This window comes from Perognathus longimembris, chromosome 25, assembly GCF_023159225.1.
Source record: "Perognathus longimembris pacificus isolate PPM17 chromosome 25, ASM2315922v1, whole genome shotgun sequence".
In the NCBI taxonomy this organism is placed as follows: Eukaryota; Metazoa; Chordata; class Mammalia; order Rodentia; family Heteromyidae; genus Perognathus; species Perognathus longimembris.
Genome location: NC_063185.1, coordinates 16,936,511 through 16,952,720, shown reverse-complemented (window position 1 = coordinate 16,952,720; position 16,210 = coordinate 16,936,511). Strand labels below are relative to the sequence as shown.

The 16,210-nt window shown below is 40.3% G+C and overlaps 2 protein-coding genes across 2 annotated transcripts; both read left to right on the top strand.

Moving 5' to 3' along the window:
* The first annotated feature begins 3,237 nt into the window (after positions 1 to 3,237).
* On the top strand, positions 3,238 to 4,173 carry LOC125341963 (olfactory receptor 2Y1). The gene has a single exon (XM_048334098.1). The coding sequence runs from the start codon at positions 3,238 to 3,240 to the stop codon at positions 4,171 to 4,173; it is 936 nt and encodes a 311-aa protein (XP_048190055.1).
* Positions 4,174 to 11,200: 7,027 nt separating this feature from the next.
* Positions 11,201 to 12,136, top strand: LOC125341978 (olfactory receptor 10-like). Its single transcript, XM_048334117.1, has one exon. It carries the CDS (start codon positions 11,201 to 11,203, stop codon positions 12,134 to 12,136), a length of 936 nt encoding a protein of 311 aa, XP_048190074.1.
* The last annotated feature ends 4,074 nt before the right edge of the window (positions 12,137 to 16,210 follow it).

Below are 16,210 nucleotides of genomic sequence, written 5' to 3'. Positions count from 1 at the left end.
ATCACTAGGCTTCATTATGTTTAGTGATTGATTTGAATGGAGAATGACTAACATGACATAAGAAGTTGTTTTGTCACTTCCTCTACCATCCCTCCATCTACAGCACATTAATATTCTCATAAGCATCTCTTACTCTTCAATTGCATAAATTTAGGGAAATCATTACATACTTATTGAACACTCAGTTTGCTCATTAAGTGTGAAGGTTGGCTTAATATGAATTTGAAGTTCCAGCCCAAACTCAAATCCTATGCCAAAGAAAGAACATGCAAAGCAAAACACATATAAAACACAACCAGGAGACAAAGAATGGAGATATAGCAATGTAGAAGATACACCAAAGAAGACTTCTTGAAGGAATAGACAAGAAGAGGGACAATAATAGGAGGCGATATTCTAAGGGAGGAGTCAGAGTTAAACAGTGCGTTGATTTAGCCTTTGGATATTAAATGAACTCATAGACTCCAGCTGTGGTTTTCTAATCTTAGGACAGGAAATGTTGGTGGGTTATCACTAAGTATGTGACAGAAAAGCCTGGAAGGTCACAATAAAAAGTTGTGGGCTAGGGTAGGATATTGACCTATTCTACTATGGTGGGTCAGGTAAAGGAGGAGGCTGCGGTGGAGAATGAGAACAAGGATGCTTTGGTGCCTAGTAAAGTTTGGTGGTGAGTTTAGGCATCTAAAATCCAACAAAACTACAAGTTCAAGCATTATAAAAAGAAAACGGGCTATACTTTAGGATGTGTCTGCCAATGAAGGTGATCGGGAAGGGGTGTGTAGAACCTCCATTTCCCAGACAGATGACTTAAACTTTCTGGCTTGAATGATGCTCCATAAGGGAAAACAACACCACTATAGCATTGGACTGGCATGCAGGCTGTAGTACTGTATGCATCAGAAAATACCTGAAATGTGATTTCTGATCACGGAAACTTTATTACTTGTAGAGATCCTATATAGTCATGAAGATGCAGCCACACCAGACAGAAACACAGAGGTAGACAAACACAGATAATCAATGATGTTTTCATTGCACAAATTCAACAGCATCAAAGATGTCAAGTATCATCTTGGAGGGGAGAGAGAAAGGGGGAGGGGGAAGGATGGAAAAGGAGGGAGCAGGTAACAAGTTGGACAATAAATGTACTGACTGCCTTACATATGAATCTGTAACCCCTCTGTACCACACTTTGACAATAAAGAAAAAAGTTTAATTTTTAAAAAGGTGCCAAGTATCAAATGGGTTGAGTAGGTCAATGGGGTCAGAAGAGATTAAGTTTTTAAAGATAACTTAAGAATCGAAAAATATGGATTATCACCATCAGGAATTATCAGCATCAGGTATGTGCCTGAAACTATATAAACTAACCTTCTAATTAATACTAGAGCATGTTACATCCTGAGAGTCTAATTTCAGCCTCTCCATGGGTAGCAAGCTTTCAATTGACAAAGATATCACACTTTTCCCAAGCAGTCTATATTTACATGGCTATTTAAAAATAAGTTTTCTTTATATAGAACCACCATTTTCCTTTTGTATGATTCACCAGTTGTTCCTAGTTTGGGCCTTTGCAGATGAACAGAACCAATTTGCCATCACTTTTCTCTGTAAGCCAGAGCTTTGTACACAGACAGTAGCAGTAGCTCTCAAGCTTACTTCGAAGTATTTTGTTTTATCACTTAAAAACAACTTAAAATGCCACCTTCTCATTCAGGATGCTTCCATGGTTTTTATTTTCTTTTGATTCTATGTCTAGGTCTGAACCCAAATCTGTTGCCAAGAACTTAAAAAGTATTCAAAAGTCTAGCTGATCAGTGCAGAGTGTGTCATACTGTGGTTGTATTTAGTTACTTATTCTTATTGAGTGGCCTGGAACTCCTGGTCAGTCCAGGCTGACCTTGAGTGGATCTTCCTGACTCAGCCTCCTGAGAGTGGGGATTAGAGAAGCATGTACCACCATGCTCAGCTTTATGCTTGTATTTAAATTCACCCCCTCTATCACTCTCCCTCATCCTCTTTCCTCCTTAGAACAATTCTGATAGGTTTCACTGTTCTATTTTCACACATGTATGTAAAGTACTTTGACCCATATTTTCCCTCCTTTATTACCCTTTCCATTTACCCTCCTCACTGATACTCATCCCTCATAACAAAACCTGTTTTACCTTCCTGCTGTTCTCCTTTAAAATGTGCACTAATCGTACAAAAGGGTTTCACCCTGGCACTTCAGACATGCATATATAATGTTTAATCCCTCTGTTTAGTTCTTTTCCCATTCTCCCTACCCTTTATTTTCAGTATGTTTTTTTCCATCCCTGAAGGCTCAGATCAGAGAGACAAAGAAACATAAAAAAAAAAAAATTCCATGAGAGTGTCGACTGCTATGAGAGACCACACAGAGGGTTAGGATGGAGAGGAAGAAAACCCCCTCGTGGGGGATGAGGGAAGGACTTATAAATTGAGGGCCTGTGTGGGAGGCGTGCCAGGTATAATGACTCATAGAAATGTACTTGTAGCTAACTGTCTTTTCTTCCCTAAGGAATGGATGTACATTCTTAATCCTCTTGCTGGTCGTGAGTGAGCCACCAGGTTTGGTGTAATAACCATATTCACCAAGCAGAAGACCAGAGCAAACCCCAAGGGGTCCAGCTCAGGATCTCAGCCTGATAAGATCATAATTTGTAATGTATTGAGACAGTTTCACAAGAGATCAGGGAAGGGGGAAATTTCAAAAAACACAGAATACTGGTACTACATTGTTTTTTCTCCTTAGGGTTGCTTTTCTTCGAGACAGTTTCATTATGTAGCCTAAGAACTTGCAGTCATCTTACCCTTCCTTGAGTTCTGGGATTACAGGTGTAAACCACCATACTTGGCTCACTTTTAATTTTTAAAAAGAAGTTTCCACAAATCTGAGTGCTGTGAGGAGGGAGCAATACATGATCTCTACTTTTAGATAAGTAAACACTGGATTCACAGAATGGAAAACACTGGCTCATGTCACAGGAGAGGCAAAACGAATTACGAGTCAAGTGAAGGCCACATCATCCTAGTTCAGTGACATCCTGTCTAAAAGAGAGCAAAGAAAGGTTGGACAGATAGAACTGAATAGCAACATAGAAAATAAATGTCATGATTTTTGGAGTCTTGAGACACAACGGTGAAAGAATGTTTTAACGTATTCTTCATAGGAGGCATTGCATCGTCTTCTGTTATTTGGCCAGGCAAATGGCCATGGGAAGTTTCAATACTAGTTTTAGGGAAGGCTTCATTTTGGTGGGCTTCTCAGACTGGCCTCAACTGGAAACCTTTCTTTTTGTGTTTATTTTGATTTTCTACTGCCTAACTATCTTTAGCAACACCACCATCATCGCTCTCTCCCGACTGGACCTTCGACTGCACACGCCTATGTACTTCTTCCTCTCCCACCTCTCCTTCCTGGACCTCTGTTTTACCACCAGTACTGTTCCCCAGCTTCTGATCAACCTTCGTGGATTTGACAGGACCATCACCTATGGAGGGTGTGTGGCCCAACTGTACATCTACCTGGCCCTGGGCTCCACTGAGTGCATGCTCCTGGTGGTCATGGCCTTTGACCGCTATGTCGCTGTGTGCCGTCCACTCCACTACATGACTATTATGCACCCCTGTCTCTGCCACACACTGGCTATCTCGTCCTGGGTGGGAGGTTTTGTGAACTCAATGATTCAGACAAGTCTTGTGATGACCATGCCTCTCTGTGGCCGTCGACTGAATCACTTCTTCTGCGAGATGCCTGTCTTCCTGAAGTTGGCCTGCGAGGACCCGGGAGGAACTGAGGCCAAGATGTTTTTGGCTCGAGTCATAGTTGTTGCCCTTCCTGCAGCTCTGATTCTAGGTTCTTATGTACACATTGCACAGGCAGTGCTGAAGATCAAGTCGACGGCTGGGCGCAGAAAAGCTTTTGGTACTTGTGGGTCCCACCTCTTGGTGGTTTTCCTTTTTTATGGCTCAGCCATCTACACCTACTTACAACCCATCCACACTTATTCTGAGAAGGAGGGAAAATTTGTTGCACTCTTTTATACTATAATTACTCCCATTCTCAATCCTCTGATTTATACGTTAAGAAACAAAGATGTGAAGGGAGCTCTGTGGAAAGTACTAAGAAGAGGCAGAGACTTGGGCTAGGACTGGAAAAAGGGTGGGTAGACTTTTAGGTAATAGACCTCAGTGTTTTAGTGTCTTCCTGGCTTGGAAGTTGAATATATAGATCTCTGAAGACTCTTTCTAGGTTGTTTCCTGTGATCACACAGGAAGGAATAAGTGTTGATTTATAAAACAACATTCCAAATGAATGAGGTTGGGTAATGTATGTATTGTGGACACATACATGTCAGAGAGTGGGTTTGGGTTCTTGGTATGTCTGAGAGTGACACCACCTTTTTCCAAAGTCAGTGATGCCCAACGTGGTTTCACAAGATGGCACTGTGCCCAAAGGTAGAGGACATAAGTTCAATTCTGCTTTTTTAATTAGCTGTGACCTTTCACATGTTCCCTTCCGTGACCCTTGGAGCAAGAAAGGAGATCATGATCAAATAGACTTAATGAAGCAGGCAGAATTTCAGATATGTTGACAGTTGCCTACTTGAAACAGGCAAAGTTTATTTGGACATCACTGAATAAAAGAAGTCATCAACATCTTGTCAGCTACACTAAAAGATTGGCCATGTGGCTGTGTGTCACAGACACAATATTTTCCAGGTAAGAGAGAAGTAGGGAATAAATGAGCATAGAAATAACGAGTCATGAGGAAGAGACATTGGAAAGGAGGAAGAATAAAAAGGAATAACACAAACAAAAAACCAAAACAAAATATTTGAAAACCGGGGCTGGGAATATGGCCTAGTGGCAAGAGTGCTTGCCTCCTACACATGAAGCTCTCGGTTTGATTCCCCAGCACCACATATATGGAAAACGGCCAGAAGTGGCGCTGTGGCTCAGGTGGCAGAGTGCTAGCCTTGAGCGGGAAGAAGCCAGGGACAGTGCTCAGGCCCTGAGTCCAAGGCCTAGGACTGGCCAAAAAAAAAAAAAAATATATATATATATATATATGTATATATATATATATATATATGTATATATATATATTGAAAACCAAAACAAAATATTCTTACAGTAGGAAGAGTACTGGAGGGTCTAAAAACATTGGACTCGAGTGTGAAGATAGGACACACTTGAAATTCCTCCATTGTCATTCATTGCATGATCTTGCATTCACATACAAACACAGGTGTCCATGTTAATAACCTTTTAAAGTCTCTGTAAATTTCATATTGAATAAATAATCTTTCAGTTTAATATCTTACATTTGATATTCAAAATCGTTTTATTGCAGTCATCATTAATTATACAGAATTGTAACTATTTAGCTCTATTCACTACTTATCTTTGATGGACCTGAAGTTACAAAAGAAGTATAAATCACAAATCCAAGTTCCCGTAGAAAACGTGAGGTGATGCTGAGGTTTTGCTTCCTTTAGCCTCAAATCTACCCTTATTACCACATCCTGCTAATTCTCTGTTTCTAAAGGTAACTTTTTAATAAAGGAGAGGAAAGTTAGTTGATGTCGGAAAGTTAGGTGGAAACAGAGTGAAATGTGAATTTAATGTGTTTTGCTTAAATTGATTCTGGCCAAGGTTCTGGAATCTTCTCTCACACACACATTTTTGTTGAGAAGCTGTTTCTTTTTACTTGCACAAAGCTAAAATATACTATAATAATGGTTTCCAGTTCTTGAACCTTAACTATAGTTCAAGCTATATTCTATATAAAATCTGTATGAAATATACTCATGAATGTAAGGTCCACCCCGGGAGGGTGACATGCAGATGCCTCCCACCTGGTTAAGTCACCTGGGTAACTGGCATACCTGGAGGCAGTTACTTCCTGCTTCCCTAAGGTCACATCCTAATTCACCTGGCCACACCTTCCTGCCCCTCCCCTAGCCAAAGCAGGATAGGGGGTGGGTTGGTGGGTGGGGGGGTGTCACCCCTTCTCTCCAGCCATGCATCATCCTGGCCACAGGCCAGCAGTTCAGGAATAAAGTTTTCTCTCCTGCCTGAATACCGAGTGGTGTTTTCTTTTATCGGCTACCTACTTTAATAAACTTACAATGGCCACAGTTAATTATCACAATATAAAGTGTCAGAATCACCCCCCTCCCGGTTTCATTCATCAAGCGATTGAGAGTTAGGTAATCATTTTGTGTGACTGACTGGCCTCAAATTATCTAAAGCTAGGATTAGGATTTGAACCTGGCCTTCTTTACTCTACATCTGACTCACTTAGTCACATATATTGAACATGATTCTGGAAGTCCTAATCAGAGTCATGAGGTAGGAGAAAGAAATAAAAGTCATCCAAACTGGATAAAGGAAGTATAATTGTCTTATTTGCAGATGGCATGATTTTATATATAGAAAACCCTAAAGATTCCAACAAAAAAAGATTGTCAGGACTGGTAAACAAATTGAATAAACTTGCAGGGCACAAGAACTAAGGACTGAGAGCCAGATCTTGGAGAATGTATAAGTTTCTAATTGCCCACATTGGGGCGCAGAAGTCTCCAGGGATAGGGGTATGCTTGGTAAACAGCTATTTTCTTTGTTGTTATCAGGAGCCCTCCGGCAATGTCTCCCCAGAGCATGTGTGATGCATGAAGCCTAGTGTCAAGAGATGTTTGGATATAATACATCAGCTCCATTCTAGTCTTAGGATGAACATGGGATGTTCAGGGAGTGTGTTAGCACTCCTAAGGTTATAAGCTTTAGCACGCTTTTTGATGAAGAAAGCAACAACACATAGTCATGACTTTTCCAGGACAGAAGATCTGATCCAAGCTTCGTCACACAAAAGGAACTGGGACCAAGGAGAGACAAATCTACAGTGAACATTTCCCAATGCCAACTCTCTCTAATGGGTCACAAATCTCCTTTCAAGCCAGCAGAACTGAGAGTGGGAATGTATTAGTTTTCTTTGCCGGAGCCTTGAGTGAGTATTGACAAGGTTAGCCACTCCAGCTTCACCATTAAAAACCCGGGGGAAAACATTCCATTATATATAGCATTTTTCACTTCTACTTATTGCCTGTTTTGAGGTCACAAAAATGTTGTTTATGTAGAACATGTTTTATTACTGATTATCTTTCTCTCTCTACCATCCAGGTATCTATCTACTTGATTACATAGAACTTGTTCAAAGTATTCCCGCTTGCATTTCTCTCTCCCAATGGCATAAAGTTATGGGAATAAATATTCTAACATAAAATATGAGTGTTGACTTAAAATCATTTTGAAGTGCTGTCTAAAATGCAATTTCTAAAATTCCAAGGAGCTCACATGTGAAGTAAATTATAGACATCAGATGCAGGGGAAAAAGAATGGGAACATGGTCATAATTATCCAAAGTAAATAATGTAAGACTCAGACAACAGGAGGGAGCCTATCCTAGATGGAGACAAAGTTCTGTGTGAGGAGTTAAGTTAATCACTAAAGAATGATTTATTAATTTAGTCTTTAAATGGGTTTGAGCTGAATGGATTCAAAACTTATTTATCTTGTGCTACATAGAAAAATGTTTTAGAGATATCTGGGGCATTTAGTAGTCTTGAATCATCCTAAAATCTTGGGGGCAGGATGGGATATAGTGTACATCAGAAAATGATTAAATCTGAAGATGATGGTGATGAGAAATGGGTAGAGGTTTGCATCGTCTTTAGCTGGGTTTCATAGTAAGTTAATGTCTCAGACACTTATAATAAGAAAACTAACTACACAAGCAAGAATACTAGGAATAAGTGAGAACAGGTTCAAAATTTAATGTGTAATCCAACAATGAGGGCAATTAGGCAAGATTTCTAGAACCTTCTTGTTCAAGTGAAAAATTATACAGCTTAATTTTGGCTATGTATGATCTGACAATATCAACAAATTTGTGGACTATCATGAAGGGGATAGTACCAAGTGTTGTTGGAAAAGTATTTTAAACATTATTTCTTATTAAGAAATGTATTTTTATAGTAATCATACATAGACACAGATTCATGCATACACCCAGACACAAAATTAAGAGTTGAACACATATAATTGCTGACTTTTGTGTTGCAGAGAAACAAATATGTAAATGTCAAAATGCTTAGACTATGCCAAGGGTATTAAAGGAGTAGAAATACCTCTTTAAGAGATATTTTTAGGTTAGAAAAATAAAGAATATAAGGGCTGGTTGGGGATGCTCCAAATGATCTCACACAATCATTTAGTTAGTGCAGGAGCATTTTTTACAATACCTTGAAGACAACTTGCAGCCTTTAAATGAATAGGAAGCTTTGAAGTTACAGCACTATAACTTACTTTCCAGGCAGTCAATTTGCCTACTCTTTTGTCAAGTTTACTCATTATTTATCCACAATCTATCCTCTTGAAATTCCACAAGTCCTAAGATTCAGTCTTTTGAGAACAAAACAAGTTGGTTCTGCATCTTTTCCATATGACAGGTCTTTAAGCCTGGATAGAAGTTATTAAGCTTATTTTTACAAGTATTTTCTAGTCTAAAAAGCCAGTTAGAAACACCAGTTTCTGGGCTGGGGATATGGCCTAGTGGCAAGAGTGCCTGCCTCATATACATGAGGCCCTGGGTTCGATTCCCCAGCACCACATATACAGAAAATGGCCAGAAGTGGCGCTGTGGCTCAAGTGGCAGAGTGCTAGCCTTGAGCAAGAAGAAGCCAGGGACAGTGCTCAGGCCCTGAGTCCAAGCCCCAGGACTGGCCAAAAAAAAAAAAAAAAAAAAAAAAAGAAACACCAGTTTCTCAAGTAGGAAGTTGGCTGATTTTATTGCCCTTGGGTTCTATCTGCTTTGTTAAGATTTTAAAGCAAGTTTTCTGCCAAGATCTTGGGCAATATAAAAAACCTATCTGATCAAAGCATATTACCCCATCTTACCCATTTCCTTAGATGTGACATTTTAGAAAGATGATCTGTGAACATTCAGCTATGTCTGGAATGGAAATGTGAGTCATTGGGAACCAGTTACATCAGCCTAACATAATTTCATTCTATCACTGGGGTGAAATACTTGGGGTATTATGAACAGAAATAGAAATTCCCAAAGTTGTCACCAACTGAAAAATATGGGAATATTGAAGAATATGGGAATGCAGCAAAGTTTGACTACCATGATTATTTCCCTCAATATCAGCATGGCTGTCAGTAGGAAGAGGCTGGCATTTGCTTTGTGTGCTCCTGGGGGTGGGGGTGGGGTTGGCTGGAGGGCTCGTCACCCTCTAAGCCATGTGCACTGGCAGGGATGGTCAAAATCCTTGTGCTATGGAATGTGAAACAGTACACATGTGTTTAATACAGTTTTTTGCTTTGTTTTGCAAGAAAACAAATAATTTCTGAGACATTTGTGTGCAGCAACCATGGTATCAGGGTGTGGAATGCGTTCATTAGTTCATTCAGCCATGTCTCTTTGGAGCCTTTCATTCCCTAGATGCTGCATTTGGCAGTACAAATACAGTGCTGAATAAACTGGCAGACCAAGTTGAATCTTGTGAAATATGTTTGTTTGTTTTTTCCCACTTTATAATGAAGTGATCTGAGACTTGCAGAGGTGAGGTGAGTCTTCTGAACAGGAAGACTTGGAAGTGTTAAAGATGATATGTCAGAATCTGACTATGGATTTCATAAACTGGTGGGCTGTATACTAAAGTAGTCATTCAAGCACCATTTTAGTGGTTCAGGTTTGGCTATATGTGTAGCAATATTTTGCCTTTAAAACTCACATTGTATCCATCTTTTCCACAGGAGTACAAAATATGGAAACTAAATACCTTCCTGGAATCATTGACCCAGTATTGAGACATTGACGAAGATCTTGCAGTACAGCAGACTTGCTAAAAAGCCTAGTGTATTAATTTGACAAAAAAGATCGTATGGAACAGAGATGAAATGTCTGTAGTTTCCGAGATTCTTTGTTTGCCTTCTGTTGAATTTTCATACATCCTATTTAGATTTTTTTAACCCCAAGAAATAGTAACCTTTAGAGGAAAGCAACATTGTTTGCATACCCAGTGCCATAGTTTATTCAAGTGTGTTTGTAGTTAATTTTTGGGTTTCTTTGAAAATGTAGATTTTTTTTCAGGAGACTTGAAGAGGCAAAAATATTTCATTCAAGGAAAATTATTTAACATGACTTTAGTATCTCCTATATGTCATAAGGGAAGATGCTACTATTTTAAAGCTCAGTGTCCTCACTAGCTCCAAGCTCACAGCTTGGAAAAGGAAAAAGACACATAAAAGACATTCAGTGTACTACAAGCGTTAGAAACTGAAGACAGTTTGGCTAGGAAAGGAGAAGAGTATTTCTTGGAGAGTGCAGGGGTGGTTTGTTTTTTTAGTTAGAAAAATGGTGGGAGATAATCCAGCGCTAATGACTCATGATAAGGAGCACACTGGTTGCAAATTATTTTCCCCCTAAAGTGAGGAAGTTACGCTTGTCCTTTGCAACAGGTGGGGTCTGCTGCCTCATCAAGACTGGTACAGCAACCATATTCACTGAGCTGAAGTCAACCTTGAGATCTCAGCCAGGCTATTCCTGGGTTTCAATTGACTCCAAATAGTCCACATGCAAACCAAGAAGAGGAGCAAAATAATGACCTGCAGAAATACTCATGCTGCCTTTGCATATTAGACTTTGTTTCCTTATTCCTTTATCAATTTTTGTAGTTCTACGGACTGAACTCAGGAGCTTGCACGCACTAGACGGTTGTTCTACCGCTCAGTGGCACCCAAATTCCACATTTCGCTTCTGAAGCGCCGTTTCCACGTGGCTACATTTGGATCTCAGTATTATATGGGAGGGCAATATATGGTATTTCTGGGGAAAGAAAGCACTGGATCCAAAGGACTGAGTGGTCTGGATAAAACTGGGTAACAAATAGGCAACAGAACTAGAGATCAAACTGAGGCTACATGCTACTCTAGTGATCACCAGTCTACAGAGGAGAGGGGAAAGACGTTTGGACAGACCTAACTGAATAGAAGAATAGAAAATAACCTGTAATTTGAGGACATTTATTGGATATTTAGAATAGTGCTTCAACCCATTCTTCACAAGCTGCACGGCTTCTTCTTCTAGTTGTGCAGGTGAAAGGCTATGGGAAGTTTCAACAATAGTTGGGGTGATGGCTTCCTTCTTGTGGGATTCTCAGATTGGCCTCACCTAGAACTCATCCTTTTTATCTCTATTTCAATTTCCTACTCCCTGACGCTCTTTGGCAACACCACCATCATCGCTCTCTCCCGAATGGACCTTCGACTGCACACGCCTATGTATTTCTTCCTCTCCCACCTCTCCTTCCTGGACCTCTGCTACACCACCAGCACTGTGCCCCAGCTTCTCATCAACCTCAATGGACTTGACAGAACCATCAGTTTTGCAAGGTGTGTGGCCCAGCTCTACATTTTCCTTTCTCTGGTCTCCACGGAATGCGTGCTCCTGGCGGCGATGGCCTTCGACCGCTATGCCGCCGTGTGCCGTCCCCTCCACTACACGACCATCATGCACCCCGTTCTCTGCCACTCACTAGCTATGGCCTCCTGGGTGGTCGGCCTTGTGAATTCTATGATTCAGACCAGCCTTGCGATGGCCATGCCCATCTGTGGCCATCAGCTGAATCACTACTTCTGTGAGATGCCCATGTTCCTGAAGCTGGCTTGTGAGGACACAGGAGGAACAGAGGCCAAGATGTTTGTGGCCAGAACCATCATCTTGGTCTTTCCTGCAGCTCTGATTCTAGGCTCCTATGCACAGATTGCCAGGGTTGTGTTGAAGATCAAGTCAGTGGCCGGTCGCAGAAAGGCCTTTGGAACTTGTGGGTCCCATCTTGTGGTGGTTTCTCTGTTTTATGGCTCAGGCATTTACACCTACCTCCAGCCCATCCACAAGTATTCTGAAAACAAGGGGAAGTTTGTTGCCCTTTTTTATACTATACTTACCCCCATGCTCAATCCTCTGATTTATACCCTGAGGAACAAAGATGTGAAAGGAGCTCTGTGGAAGGTATTGGGGAGAGACAGAGACTCGGGGTAGGAGGAGAAAAAGGAAAGCAGTAGCATTTTCTACGTAGCTCTAATTGCCCGAAACCCATCCTATTCTTTGAAGGCTATTGGTTACTAGAAAACAAACAGCTCTCAGAACATCTAATTGGTTTTAGTGCCTTCCTCTGCTGGGAGTTTTAATTAGGATCTCTTGAGTTGCTCTCTAGTTCAGGGTCAATGATCCTTTTGCAGGAAGGAGACAAAGGTGATTCAAATCACAACTTTCCACACAATGAGCTTGGAAAGAATGTGTATTCCAACCACATCTGTGTAATAGTGATGGGTTCTAGGCATTGCTGAGACTGGGGGATGACAAGCAAATGTGACAATACCATACACAAAGCCAGTGATTGGATGGCACCTGCCTAAATGCAGAGGATGTGAGTTCCCTGGTAATGTAATTTCTTGTAACCCTGACCACCTCCGCCCACATCTCAATGGCTGTTTCTAATTATCTAAGGGTCATGACTTTACTTCTCAGCTTTACAGAGGTTACTCTTACTTGGAGCAAAAATGAGATCATGGTCAGCAATAGTTCATGGAATATATTGAGTCTCAGATACAATGTCGTTTGTCAACCTGAATTAAAAAAGAACACATCATTGTGGTAGCACTGGGTAAAGGAAGCCTGAAGATCTTATCAGCGGTACCAAGGGGCTCACACATGCTACTTGTTGTCATGGAGAAAATATTTTCATGCAAGAGAAAAGAGAAGAAAGGATACATGAGCATAAAAATAATGTCCTGGGGGAAGTGATGTAAGATAGAAGAATAAAAGAGAGTAGCACAAATGAAAAGAAAGAAAATAGTTCCTGTCACATAGAGATGAAGGAAAATAAAACGGCACAAGGTCAAAGAGGAGACAGTGGATTCTCACCTTCCACCATTATCATTTCTTTCATGTACGTAAATCATGTAATCACATCAAAGTATAGACATCCTTGCAAATAACCCTTCCCATTTCATCCTCATACTAAATGGATTGCAGGCATAAAAATAAAAATGAAAGTTTTAAAATTTGCAGAAGATGATAGAGGACGGTAGTTTTTTATCTTGGAGATAGTTTTATATTTTGTCTTTTCAAAACTATTATGATTACTATGATTATAAAGGTGATGTACAGAGGGTTTTCAGTTACCTATGTCAGGTATGTTGCTTTTTGAACAAGGTCACCCCTTCCCTTACTCTCTCCCAGTTGCCTTTTTTCTTTTAAGTGTGAAAATTTGATTATGAATTTATACCCAATTCACATCTGAAATGCACATGTTACTGTGGTACAGTAAGGCAGGCAGCCCAACCTAAATGCTAATGCAGCCCAGGTCTTCCCATATTTTTGCCTCACATAGGTGCCTCACAGTTGATCTAAACATTTGAAAGCGATAGGCATTTTTTTTTCCTGCTGGTAACTTTATGTGTCATTCCAGAGAAAGCTCTTAAATATCATAATTCAAAAATAATTCTTTAAAGAATGAAGTCAGTATCCCACAAGGAACATGTGATTGCCATTTCCAAAGAACAACGGTTAAAGATGGATAGTAATATTTTCAGATTTTCAAAACAAGTGAAAGCATAAGGACTCATTTTAAATACAAAATACAATATTAATTTAGATTTTAATTTAAAAGATCCTTTCTTTTGCGGTAGTGAATTAAGGTGCTGCAAAGAATTACTAGCTTGGAGTGCCAATTGGTATACATTTACTTTTTGAAGAAAAGTAACAGACGAAGCAAGTAAATTCAGAACTTTGCAGAGTGCTGGGAGTGTGTATGAGTGGAAGAGTGCTTGCCTTGTGAAGCTTTGTCTTTGATCTACACACACACACACACACACACACACACACTATACAGTAACTGTACAGTAAAACCTAGCACTTATATCATGCAGTCTCTTACAGAATACCAAGTACTATAATCTTTTTAATGCTTACTTTTTCCCCTCTAAAAACTAACTCTTAGGGCTGGGTGTGGTAGGACATATCCGTAATCCCAGCTATATGGGAGGCTGGGCAAAAATGTGAGATCCTATTTGGAAAAATAAAGAAAAGCAAAAAAAGATTGAGGGTATGGTTTGAGTAGTAGAGCATCTGCCCAGCAAGCACAAAGCCCTGAGTTTAAACTTCTATGAGGCAAGTACTCTTGCCACTAGGCCATATTCCCAGCTAAACTTCTATGATAAAACAAAACAAAAATGGAGTCACTTAAGAAGTAAGAGCATGGAGTCACATAAAGAAGAAGACACAGAGACTCTGGGTAGGGGAGAAAAGGAGGACTAATCAACCCCATTACAGATTGTGTGTGTGTGTGTGTGTGTGTGTGTGTGTGTGTGTGTGTGTGTGTGTGGTGTGTGTGGTGTGTGTATGCACACCAGTACAGGGACTTGGATTCAGGGCCAAGGCAGTAATACTTAGCTTTTTCCACTCTACCACTTGAGCCCCAGCTCCACTTCGTGCTTTTTGGAGGTTAGTTGGAGATAAGAGTTTCATGGACTTGCCTGCCGAGTTGGCTTTGAACTGCAATCCTCAAATCTCAGCCACCTGAATAGCTAGGATTAGAGGTGTGAGCCACCAGCACCAGTAATAGGAATGTTCCTAATACTACTAAAGGAGTATGTTTCAAATGGATATGATAATAATTATATTTTGGTATTTTAACCATAACCAAAAGATGAAGAGCTCATAGACTCACATACTAAAATTTTTACAATACATATATAAATTACACTGAAATAAAGTTAGAATTAAAAAAGAAATTATAACCACAATACAGTATTTGAAAGGTTACTTTCTGTGAGATGGAATCCAGATACACTGAATCTTGTGGGAGCTTTAACTAGCCTGGATGTAAAGAAGACTTTACAGAGCCAAGGGGGATTCCTATGAGAGACTGTCTAGGAAGTAGTAAAGCCCCTTTGTGAAGACTCTACACAGGTCACAATCAGGTGGTAAATAGAATATCCATAAACCAAGTAAGGATCTCAAACTCTGCTGGCAAATCTAATTTTCCAACTTTTTCCTCCCATCTCCCTCTCAGAGGTATATAGTCAGATGCTGACAACACTATGTAATTATAGTCAAAATTTGCATGAACACAACTTCTGATGATAGGTATCATTTTAATAGTAGAGTGCAGGTAAACTTGGCCTAACAGATACTCTTTTCTTTTTTGGTGCCTGTCCTGGGGCTTGAACTCAGGGCCTGAATCCTGTCCACTGAGCATTCATTGCTTAATACTAATGTTCAACCATTTGAATCAAGGCTCCACTTCTGGGTTTTTGGTTGTTAATTGGAATCTCATGGCCTTTCCTGCCTAGGCTGGCTTCCAACTGTGATCCTCAGATCTCAACCTCCTGAGTAACAAAGATTACAGGTGTGAGCCACTGGTATCAAGCAAGAGATACTCTTTGTTTGTTTGTTTGTTTGTTTTTGGCCAGTCCTGAGGACTGGACTCAGGGCCTGAGCACTGTTCTTGGCTTCTTTTTGCTCAAGGCTAGCACTCTGCCATTTGAGCCACAGAGCCACTTCTGGCCATTTTCTGTATATGTGGTGCTGAGGAAACGAACCCAGGGTTTCATGTATAGGAGGCAAGCACTCTTGCCACTGGGCCATATTCCCAGCCAAGAGATACTCTTTTAAAATGTGTTTTGTTGCCCAAATTTGTCTAAAAGATTTTTTTTTTAAAAAAATACTAGTCTAGCCATGTTCCTTGTCATCTATCACCCTCCCCGCCCCAAGGCAGGATCGGCCCTGACCACCCAGACATGCCTATCCCACTATGGGGGATCAAGGGAGATCCCCTTGATTAGCTTCAGATCCAAGAAGGTAATAATATTTTAACATTTCCCCGAATGGAGGTTTAAGTTTGCTGAGTGAAAGATAAGACCACTGTGCTTATTATCTGGGCCGTAACTTTCTAGGAACAGTGTGTCTCTAAGTAGACTTTGTCTTTAAGATAAAGATCATTAGGCAAAAAGAAGATACAGAGAAAATCTTGGTAACAGTTTGCCATTAACTCCCACTGAATGGATGCCAATTATATACTAGGCACCTCATGTGCAGTATGTCATTGAT